The 12,233-nt window shown below is 38.0% G+C and overlaps 1 protein-coding gene across 5 annotated transcripts in view; it reads right to left on the bottom strand.

Moving 5' to 3' along the window:
* Nucleotides 1-12,233, bottom strand: part of igsf9ba (immunoglobulin superfamily, member 9Ba) — a 102,266-nt gene that overhangs the window by 22,894 nt on the left and 67,139 nt on the right. For all 5 annotated transcript variants that reach the window (XM_038303350.1, XM_038303351.1, XM_038303355.1 and 2 more), the window contains exons 7-12: nt 11,002-11,147; nt 6,126-6,268; nt 3,676-3,816; nt 3,467-3,586; nt 3,192-3,342; nt 494-617 (exon numbers count right to left, since the gene is read on the bottom strand). In XM_038303350.1, coding sequence (XP_038159278.1) covers nt 494-617; nt 3,192-3,342; nt 3,467-3,586; nt 3,676-3,816; nt 6,126-6,268; nt 11,002-11,147 — 825 coding nt within the window. The remainder of the gene's footprint in view (nt 1-493; nt 618-3,191; nt 3,343-3,466; nt 3,587-3,675; nt 3,817-6,125; nt 6,269-11,001; nt 11,148-12,233) is intronic.

Raw genomic sequence — 12,233 nt, 5'->3', positions numbered from 1 at the left:
ACCCACCCAGAAAAAGAACATCCTCCACTTAACCTTTAACTTAACTCCTAATTTTAGCTCTAAGAAAAGTTAAAGGAGGTTAAGCCACAAAGAAAAATATATATATATTTAAGCAATTTTTTTTTTGCATTTTGTTCGTATAGGCAGTCTTTTAAAAAGTGAATCAGTTGAGATTTACTAATCTACTAATCCATCCTGAAATCCTCAGGATGGATTGTTAGCTCAGTAAAAACATTTTCTTACAAGTTCGCTGCATTACACTCATTACATTAATGGCATAATTCAGAAATTGGACCTTTGCATCACAATATTCAGTGAGATTGTGTCATCAGAACAGTTTAGCTCTCAGGTCCTGAGGGAATCCATTCACTGTCATCTTTCTGAGTGTAGAACGGCATCCACGCTCTATCAGACAGCTCTGCTAACCTTACAGCATGTTTAATTTTCCCTGCTGCACACTACCACTGTTAAGTAGAAGAGTAAGGGCACTCACACTGGACCATACCACACCGAGAATGTCTGCTCGAAGCCGCCATCATAGCCTGGTTCCCAGGAAACATTTGCAGTGGTCGTAGATGGCAACACGTGGATATTGCCAGGAGCGTGTGGGCTGGTGCCTGAGTATTTTTTTTTTCCAGAGACAGAAACATACTGTAATTAGAACGCTGTAAAATGTTGCAATTTAAAAATTAGGAATCTTTATTTTATTAAGATTTTATTAACAGCTGTGCACAATGCCCTGAAGTCAGTGACTTTTCACCAGGATTAAGGCAAAACCTGATGTGTTCTGAGGAGCACAGCTGCAATGCCACCCAGTGACCTCAGGTGAGCTGATGGCCGGCCTAATAGATACACGGTGCCAGCTGTAGCACTGGATGATACTGTAGGTGTGCAAGAAGCAGAAGGCAAACAAACAGCAGGCTAACTGACTGTCTCACCTCATACCAAACATAAGGAAATACTCTGAGAGTAAAATATCATGTAATAAACTGACATTTTTCTCTATTTTCTTAAGCAATGTCATTTTTTTTATTGGTCAGACCTAGCTAACCCAATGAACAAACTGAAAGAGAAAGCCTACTCTGTTCTAGAACCTCTGGAAATTATTTCACAAATGAGATTTCTACAAAAAGTAAAAAATATTATGGAGAGAGGTGAGATGTCTACAGTTCGAGAGCATGACAGACTGCTACAGAAGATCCTTCCTTCCTACAGCAATCAACACCTTTAACAACCCATTGAAGAAAAACCCATGAATTACTACAGCGTTTAACTCCCCTTAGGGATTAATTGTTCAAATTTAACTGAACTGAGCAACTTCTCTCCATTAGGTACCCAAAGCTAACAAGCTGCAGTATTAGCATAATTTGACTTTAAAATATATAACATATCTAGTCAGTAAGCAGCACTATTTATATGATGTCAACTTTTTAAATTTATTTTATTGAAATTTATTTGAGTAAAAATACAAGCAAGATTTACATTGTGATGTTAAGACATTTTAGTAGCACTAAAAAGGAGTAAGTAGAAGTTCAAGAATTTATAAGAACCTACCCCCAATAACAATGTTCATGTCACATGAAATATAAGGTATTTTGCTAAAAGGAGGCATCAAAAAATCAAAGTACAGTTAAATGAATACAGAATTCTTATTTTGAAAGCAGTAGTACAGAAAAAAGAAGATATCTATTAGTACATATCAAAAATGTTGCAAATCATCAAGTTTAAATATTTGGGTAACATGAATATTTTTTAAAGATTACAATTCTATGCATGCTTTTAAATTTTCTTAGTGTGGTACTCCTTTTAATTCCATATTGAACCCTTTCCACAGGATAACTCCTGCTTGGCTGAGTCCCAGACTGTAACCAAACATCACAGACCACATCTCATGATGTGAGATTTTAAGAAAAGTTCATGATCTCTAAATTCAACATTATGAAGGATTCGTAAATCTTTTTTCTGAAGTTTAATAAGTGAATCTAGATTACTTTTGTACGTATTACCCCAAAGCTCTATGCAATAACTAATGTATGGAAGAACTAAAGAATTGTAGAGGATATGTTGTGCTCTATAATCAGGCATCTGTCTTACTCTACACAGGATTGCTATAATTCTTGCCTTGTTTAATTGAACATTTTCTCTTTGGGGTTTCAGGCAAACATTGTGACTTAAAATCAAGTCAAGAAATTCATATAACTTCAGTGTCAGTTTACTATATAACATACTGAATAAATACTTAAGTAATACTGGATCACCCCACCTGGGAAATATACACTGGGTGATCCCTGGCCTTGTTAATTAGTAATGTACTCTTATTTGTGAGAGTGAAAACACAGACAATTATTGGACATATCATTTAAAATTGACCCAATGAACTACAATATCGTTGCCTTGTTTTTCTATGGAATCATGTGTTTCTTTGAATTATCCATTACAAATAATTAAGGAACAACTTAAGAAATGTAAATAGATTTTTGGTTGATTTCTGTAAGAGGAATTAGAGCAAATACTAGGAGAAGAAATCGTAAGTATAAATTAAATTTTGCCAAAACCTACATTGCGTATTCTTCACTGGGTTGGTGTAATAGGAGTTTGGTACTACAGTACAACTGAACAAACACTGAACCAAACCGATATACGTTCATTTTTCTTGAAGCCCCTTTACAAATTGGAAAACATCTTTCATGTTGTGCATTATAACTGCCAGCCAACACAAGTGGCTCCCCTGCTAAGTCCTTAGACATTCGTGGACTGATTTTTTTTTTTAAACTTAGTCCCAGCTGCCTCCTTCTTGTACAAATGCATATCATTTTAAGGTTGTGTCGTGTAGAAAATAGTCTTGCACCATCAGACTTGTCTGTGGCAAGACTGCCCTGTGAAGAAGCAAAACAGCTAAATGCTGTGCATTAGGTGAAAGACCCTTTTGTGAGAGATAAACCAAAATGAACTGAAAATAGCAAAAATGCTATATAACAAGTAAAAAAAAAAATCATGAAAAAAAAAAAACTTGGAGAAGCAATATAATCTCTTTCCTGATAGAACTTAAGATATATTGATTTGGTTAATCACTTCCATTTAATAGTAGAATATGTTATATTTACACCATGAAATCACACAGCAAAGTAGGATCACCATGAACTCAAGGAACTGTTAAGTTACTGAGGTAAACTGAGGCGCTGTGTCAGTACCGATGACTAGAATACGTGTGCTGGCAGTGATGCTTGTGACCACATTGGTGGCTACACACTCCCACTCTCCATGATCCTCCTTGCTGAGCGATAGAAACTGTAAGCTGCCACTGGGTAGAATGTTGTGTTTACTTCTGCTTGGCTTCCCCACCTTGAATTGACAGAAAAAAATTAAAGAACTATAGTCAAGCGGCGTGAGAAAATAAAACACTTCATGCATGATGGGTAAAAGTAGAAATTGATAAAGTATTTTCTTCTTGAGCTGGAGTGTTTACCTTTCTCCAGGTAATGGTTGGTATATCGGGGTCTCCAGAAGCAGCACAAGGGATTACTAGCTCTCTTCCAGCCTCCTGACGGTACTCCCCCCCAGGCCTCACATTAAAGTAAGGGGGATCCTTGATGAAAACATGTATTAAGCAGACTTTGGTTCAGAACCAAGCAGAATATGAAGAGAAGACACATCAAAACTATAGTGGAGGCTTACCTTTAGCACCAAAGTGGCAGGGGGGGACATGCCCATTGTACCCAGGGCATTGTAAGGCACACAGGTGTAGGTGCCCAGGGAGTCTTCTGTGGCCTCTGCCACCCGGATACTTCCATCTGGCATCAAGCTCCAACCAGGGTACTACAAGACAAGAGGGGCATCTGAAAGGCTAGTTTTAGCTAGGGTGTTCCTGAACTCTCAGGGTCCCATCTGCAATGTTTTAACTGCACAAAAAAACAAAGATCCTGATAAGTAAAGTTGATTTTTACATCGGCTATTAAAGTGATGCCTTGTTTGTTCGATTCAACCTATTCGTATAAATTGTGATAAGATACATATTAGTTTATAAGGATGAACTGTACAGCATATGTGAAATTTTAGCAGTATTATTAGTCACTGGTTTCAATAGTTTAGGGCGGAGATCTTCAACAGGGGGTCCGCGATCCCTAGGGGGTGGCAGCTTACGCAATAGTTTTGCTTTAGATTTAGATTTTGATTAGACTTTTTTTATATCCCCCCGTGCAATTTTTTCCACTTATTGAAATGTCTCTGAATACACATTAACATAAATTCAACACACTGTAGTAAACAAATAAATGGAGGCAGAAGATGTCTGTCAGCAGAGATGGGAAGTAACGAAGTACAAATACTTCGTTACTTTACTCAAGTAGATTTTTCTGATATTTTTACTTTACTTTACTACTTATTTTTATGGCGACTTTTTACTTCTACTCCTTACATTTTTACACAAATATCTGTACTTTCTACTCCTTACATTTTAAAAAATTGGCTCGTTACTTTAGTTTTGAATCATTTCAATGGAGTTACCGTTATTATTTTTCACGTCATCAATACCAAATTCAATCTAATTGGATGGGAATCTATGTTGCATTTGACGCACCACTACAAGATGAATCGACAGATTCGGCGGTATTCATTGGCGGCGAATCATTGCAGCTTGGTGGCGGTGGCGTTAGCATAGTAGCATGGACGACGAGATGATTGAAAATGAACACAACGGAGATCTAGTCCTATTGGCAGACACCCATTTAAAATGTAGGCAACGGCATGAAAAAAGTGGTTTCTACTTTTACTTTTATACTTTAAGTAAATTTACAAGCCTGTACTTTGTTACTTTTACTTGAGTAAAGAAGTTTAATCAGTACTTCCACTTTTACCAGAGTATTTTTTAACACAAGTATCTGTACTTTTACTCAAGTACGGAAAGTGAGTACTTTTGCCATCTCTGTCTGTCAGTCATCAATGCACACATTCAGCGTCACACAGGAACTCTTTCAAGCTGGGCACCGTTTCATTCACAACACCTCTCCCATCAACCAGGAATCCGAATCAGAAATATTTGAATAATCCCAGAGCGAAATTACTTTCGTTACATTACTCTATCTGTATAGAATAACTATAGGGCCAGTTTGATATAACACAATTTCATTCAATACATAATTAGGGGGTCCCCGGTCCATCTCGCCATCAGTTTGGGGGTCCTTGGCCTGGAAAATATTGAAGACCCCTGGTTTAGAGCTTTTATACCACATAAATGTATCACTCACTGAGATAGTGGATCTCTATGACAAGCAGTCTAGCAACCATTGAAAAAATAATGTGGTGCTTTTTTTTGTTGTGAGGCACACAAATAAAAGTCAGCCAACTCTATTTTTTTTTCCTATTTTATTGGGTTTATTTGTCAATAAACTTGTTCTATAAACCCAAAATGTTTGCTGTATCAGTGATGTATTATAGTTTACAGAAATGTAGGTGTGTTGTCGGCTACAAAAAGTTTAATAGTTGAAAATCGAAGACGGTTATCTGCACTTCAGATATTCCCATGAGCTCCTGTATGTATTTAATTACCTTGACGTGACATGTCGTATTACAGGGCAGGTAGTTTTATTTTTTTGCTGATCACAGACTTTATAAGATTTTTTTGGTGCATCTGGAGTAAAATTAATTACACCTAACTATGCAGGTCAACTTAGCAGGTTTTCTGTTTTGTATCATTTAGATGAACCTTTTCAAAACGAAAGGCTGCCAGTACATTGTGAATGATGGAACATCTGTCTTAAATTTAGCCACATAATACAGTAAAATTATATATTTTGTTCTGTTTATAAAAAGCTGTTTTAGTAAACAAAGCATAAAATCTACAAATGAATGTATTAACAACAGTGCATGTAAAAAAGCTTGTTTTTACACCACTGGAGAGCTAGCATATAATATGCTTTCATTGCTTTTTCCTAAAAGAAATTATTCCTGGTTACATACTTAAATTAAAAAAATGATCAGAAGATCTTTGAGCATTAATATTAACATTAAATAATAAAACCTATTGAATTAAAGCAGATGTTCCTGAGAGCAAACTACTGAATAATTTAGCAGTAACGTTAGGCAGGAAAATCCCAGCTTAATCCTGAGTTGTGACAGGAGTAACTGACCTTTTCTACTCTGAGTGTGTAGCCATCTTTCTCCCACTTCACTGATGTCACAGGCGGGTTGGCGTCCACAGGGCAGCGGATGATACCTGGCAGTTTCCTCGGGACGTAGATGACAGGGGGCATGTTGATCACTCGGGCGGGGTCTGAACATTAATTGTAGTCTGAGTTAGATTTTTTTTTTTTTTTAGACAAATCTACATGGAACAGCTGATAGATTGGATTTAAGCCAGGACAAGGAAAAAACACATTTATCTGAAATACCTAAAGAGTCATGAGTGGATTTGACAAAGCGTCGTTTGCACAGAATACTTTTCTTGATTATAAAAAAAAACAACAAGATCTTATCACAACATATAGTGATGCAGCATACACTTCTATTATAAGGATCATGCAGGAAAAATTTTATGAAAGATGAATAGGTCAAAGTTATCCTTTTTTTTTGGTAATGCTCTCTCTCTCAGCTTCCTAAAACAAATTATCTCATTGATTCATCATTAGAAACATGCCGACAGGGGGTGGCAAGGGAGCCAAATGTCTCAGGACAGAGGCGCCCAAAATTGACACTGATCATTAAAAATACAGGCAGCAGTAAATTTTTCCGAAAATATGAAATATTATAGTAACTAATATATATCTGCATTAGGCATATGTAACATTTTTATTTTTTTTTTAAAAGAACCCCCCCACCCCCCAAAAAAAATAAGAGAAAAAGGGAAGATGTGACCAAAGGCTTTAGGGTTTTAATGAGTAAATATTAAAAATAAACTGAGGATGAGTCAGGAACACGTCCAGGAAAGAAATTGCAAAACAATGATGCTCATTCAGAGACAGGTAAGAAGCAATGCGTTTATAACTGTGATTTTAAAGAATAGCTTCTGCTAGTGTAAGGGGGAAAACACCTTTTCCTTTACAGAAATACTTGAGCTTAGCGCCAAAAGAGCAAAATATTTGGTAGAGGTGCATAAAGAGGACATTGTAGCAGTTCTCCTGTTGCAGCTTCGGCAGGCGGGGGAGAGACAGTGTGTGTTTGAGGAGGAGACAGAGAGCCATCCCTCCCTGCACAGTGCAGGTGGAGGGGCTTGCTGCCTGTTCGGATAGTCCGAGCTTAGTGGCTCAGAGACGGATCACGCCACTAATTTTTCAATGATCCTGTGCTATGGCCAACAAAAATGACTAATTTTGATTGAATGAATGTTTGTAATGACAAAAAGGAAGTGTTTCTCAGAAATGGCAAATGAACTGCCAGCAGATTCAGAGGGTGGAGAATTTCCAAAGTATCTAAACTATTCCACCTCCCACAGTGAAACGTAAGAAATTATTAAGGCCTGGCTAATATACAGCAGGTCAAAAAAAAGGCAATATTTTGCTGTACTTGCTGTTCTCCTATGAAGTACAGAAAATATCAAATACTGCACTAAATTCAACAGATTGGATGAAAATATCCATTATAAAATACAGAAAGCTTTATGAAGGTTTTCCAGGGCATCAAAGAAACTGTGCACACAAACATTTTTAATTGAAATGGAAGAGCCTGCAATGTATTTTTCTATCTCTACCTGTGACTGGCTGGAGGTGAGCGGGCCTTCAGTAAAATTAAGATTATTAAAACATACCTGAGCTCTAGAATGTTCTAGGAAAGCTTCAATTAGCAATGCTGCCTATAGAGCATCAGCTTGCCAAGAGGTTAGACTTTAAAGACATCATAAATTACTTTCCCACTAAAGAAGTTCCCTGTTTGGCATTTGGAGACCAAGTCTAAACAACATTTTTGAAGTTTAGTAATCTATGACTTGTTTGCAGGACAAAAAAATATATTTCTGCAAACAGCAGATTATTAAATAAAATCATAGGCAAAGGAGAATGCGGTTAAGTAGACTTTTGTGTGTGTGTGTGTGTTTGGGGGGAGGGGACCTAATTATTACTCTTATTCTTATCAGTCTTTAAATCAAATATGCATGAGAGTGTTTAATTGTAGCTGCACTCTGGATGAATAAGACGAAACACATACACTTAGAAAAAAACAGATTTACTCCCAAGAAATGTCTTACTTTTCTTCTTTAGTTCTTAAATTGTAGTTTTATTTCAAGCCAAAATGGGTGACTTTACAGGTGCTGGTCATAAAATTAGAATATCATGAAAAAGTAGATTGATTTCAGTAATTCCATTTAAAAAGTGAAACTTGTATATTATATTCATACATTACATACAAACTCATATATTTCAGATGTTTATTTTGTTTAATTTTGATGATTACAAATGACAACAAATGAAAATCTCAAATTCATCATATCAGAAAATTAGAATATTACTGAAGACCAATAAAAACAAAGGATTTATAGAAATGTTGGCCAACTGAAAAGTATGAACATGAAAAGTATGAGCATGTACAGCACTCAGTATTTAGTTGGGCCTCCTTTGGCCTGTATTACTGCAGCAATGCGGCGTGGCATGGAGTCGATCAGTCTGTGGCACTGCTCAGGTGTTATGATAGCCCAGGTTGCTCTAATAGTGGCTTTTAGCTCTTCTGAATTGTTGGGTCTGGTGTATTGCATCTTCTTCTTCACAATACCCCATAGATTTTCTATGGGGTTAAGGTCAGGAGAGTTTGCTGGCCAATTAAGAACAGGGATATCATGGTCCTTCAACCAGGTACTGGTAGCTTTGGCACTGTGTGCAGGTGCCAAGTCCTGTTGGAAAATGAAATCTGCATCTCCAAAAAGTTGGTCAGCTGCAGGAAGCATGAAGTGCTCTAAAACTTCCTGGTATGTGGCTGCGTTGACCCTGGACCTCAGAAAACACAATGGACCAACACCAGCAGATGACATGGCACCCCAAACCATCACTGACTGTGGAAACTTTACACTGGACTTCAAGCAACGTGGATGAAGTGCCTCTCTTCTTTTCCTCCAGACTCTGGGACCTTGATTTCCAAAGGAAATGCAAAATTTACTTTCATCAGAGAACATGACTTTGGACCACTCACCAGCAGTCCAGTCCTGTTTCTCTTTAGCCCAGGCAAGACGCTTCTGACGCTGTCTGTGGTTCAAGAGTGGCTTGACACAAGGAATGCGACAGCAGAAACCCATGTCTTTCATACGTCTGTGTGTGGTGGTTCTTGAAGCACTCACTCCAGCTGCAGTCCACTCTTTGTGAATCTCCCCCACATTTTTGAAGGGGTTTTGTTTCACAATCCTCTCCAGGGTGCGGTTATCTCTCTTGCTTGTACACTTTTTTCGACCACATCTTTTCCTTCCCTTCGCCTCTCTATTAATGTGCTTGGACACTGAGCTCTGTGAACAGCCAGCCTCTTTAGCGATGACCTTTTGTGTCTTGCCCTCCTTGTGCAAGGTGTCGATGGTCGTCTTTTGGACAACTGTCAAGTCAGCAGTCTTCCCCATGATTGTGTAGCCTATAGAACTAGACTGAAAGACCATTTAAAGGCTTTTGCAGGTGGTTTGAGTTAATTAGCTGATTAGAGTGTGGCACCAGGGGCCATCAATTTTGAACCTTTTCACAATATTCTAATTTTCTGATATGATGAATTTGAGATTTTCATTTGTTGTCATTTGTAATCATCAAAATTAAACAAAATAAACATCTGAAATATATGAGTTTGTATGTAATGTATGAATATAATATACAAGTTTCACTTTTTAAATGGAATTACTGAAATCAATCTACTTTTTCATGATATTCTAATTTTATGACCAGCACCTGTATGTCTGTAACAAACGGACATAAAGATGCAGGGTAGATGAGCTGAAAGGGGGATTAGTTGAAGTGAAGAATAGGCGATGGCAGACAGAAATACTCAGGGCCATCAGTGAATATGCCTGATGTGGGGAAGCTTTACAGCCTGAGAAATGTGCAAAAAATGTCCCTCTGTGCACAACGATTTTTTTTTTATTCAAAAAACACTTAGACTGTATGACTATTTCCTCAATATGTGCCTGAATGTGTCCTTTGAGTCCAGTTCTTGGTACAAAGGAAAACGGCAGAAGATTTCTCAAGCAATCCCATTCGTGTAAAGCCTCTTTAGCATCCAGGACTCTTATTTCTTTATGGTCCCTCCATGTTGGGCTTGCAGAACTCTGCTCCCTCTCTCTTGCAGTGACACAATAATCAATGACCGGTAGTGACTTGGGAGTAAATCAGCTCAACGTAGCACAAAGACTGAAGATTAGATGTCTTACACAGAGTGGAGAGGGCAGGGCGGAGAACGGAACATTCCCCGCCCTGCCCTCTTCACTCTCATCACAAACAACTGCTCTGCGATCCGTCCCACAAACATGTTTGTGAAGTTTAGGAAACAACCATAATCCATGAACATGTGCACTTGTTTTTACATCTTTGAGTCTCCTCTAAGTTTGCTCGTTATTCTCGTTTCATATTTTTTTTAACTCATGTTTTTGTATTAAATGTGTTTTTAACGGGGATCTCAGAAAAACCTCACTATGGTGACGTAACGACTTGATATATTTTAATATAGACGTGATGTTATTTATCATTTAGTGGTAATTCATGCAGAGGAATTTGACTATTTCACACACTTGAACAAGTGTCAAGAAAAAAAGGCATTAAGAGAGGGAAAGAAATGGTGTCTAAGGATAAGGTAGTCCATCTCAGGTCATAAGAAGGAGGCGAGGATCCTGAGTGAGGAGTGATTTCATTAGATGTAGGAAAATTGCTCTACTGCCTCACTGTGACACCTGACCTTCACTTCTATGCAGGATCCTCCTCAGTTCAGTCAATGAGCAGCCAAAAACTACAGCCTCCGTACCACCACCGCTGCTCCCGTTCCCTTCTCCTCACACAGCTCGCTCTGCCACCTCCCCTCCCCTCCCCCCCTCCGCTCGGTTGCCACAGTAACACTCACACTGAACAGTCAGGTACGCTGATGCTGACGGTGAGATACCGAGGCTGTTGCTCGGACTGCAGGTGTACTTCCCAGCATCCTCGGGCTTGACCTGGAATATCTTGAGGGTGCCGTCGACGAAGATGCGCACTCGGAGCTTCAAGTCACTGCAAGAAGACATACATGTTCTGAAACAGAGCAGGACACTGCCTAATCCTTTTTTTTTAGTGCTACACTGCATTAAAGAGCCATAAGAGAGCAGCAGAGAGTCAAACAACAGCCAGCAGTGAGGGATGTAGAGAACAGAGTGTACAAAGCCAGAGATTCAAATGAATCTGCAAAATGGAACCGCCTTTTCAATTTCCTGCTGGAAAGTCTTTACTGCTAAAGACACCATTACATTCAAATGGAGATATATTCACCCTTTTTTAATAAAAGAGACCTCCACCAGGAATGAAGTTGACTGTAGTTATAAATAAATGTTTTAGTGCCATCATGTTAAATTGCAAAAGCTTGTTTTGTTGCATTTAATGTGACTCTTTATAAAGTTCAGGTTTAATCATTCATAAATCAATGGAGGACTGGTTATAACACAACCCTGGCAACTAGTTAAACACAGTATGAAGGACAACTCTTTTTTTTTGTGGCATTAAATAAGACTGACCCTTTCAGTTTTTTGGTCAATTAGGATTTTCTTTTTAACTAATCTCCATTTCCAAAATGCCAGAATAATGACTGCAGGATTATTTTAGACATTTTTGATTATAAGTGTACATTCTGCAGTTTTAATAAATGTCCTTTTTATATTTAGTAGAGCTAACTTGTAAACTGTATGGGTCATCTCTTAGTTCAGGTTTGTGAGATGCCTTATTTCCACCCCATTATAGCTCTTGCTCCAAATTTTGTAAGGCTCTTAGGTTTCACAAAGATTAGAGGTATCTGCTAACATGTTTTGCAGTTTAGGTGCTTTAATATTGGTGCGATTCTTTTGCACTATCACAGCACCCCAAAAGGCACCAGCATAAGCCCTACAGTGCTTTTAGGGAATGCTGCATACACTCCTGTGGCTGCATTTTTTTATATGTCTTTCTCAGCAGCCCTCAAAATATTTATCTCTCTCTTTGTAAGTATGTAACCGGCTGTAATGTGTATACTGTACCTATATAATATGACTCTGTGCTTGGCTGTACACATTTTTAAAATGGACTCTGGGTAATAATAACTGTATGAATCAAGATGTGTGCAGGAATTTG

Source organism: Cyprinodon tularosa, unplaced genomic scaffold, assembly GCF_016077235.1.
Source record: "Cyprinodon tularosa strain WSP-4 unplaced genomic scaffold, ASM1607723v1 ctg51, whole genome shotgun sequence".
Taxonomy (NCBI): domain Eukaryota; kingdom Metazoa; phylum Chordata; class Actinopteri; order Cyprinodontiformes; family Cyprinodontidae; genus Cyprinodon; species Cyprinodon tularosa.
Note: the sequence above shows the minus strand (reverse complement) of the source record. Positions and strands in the feature narration are given on the sequence as shown.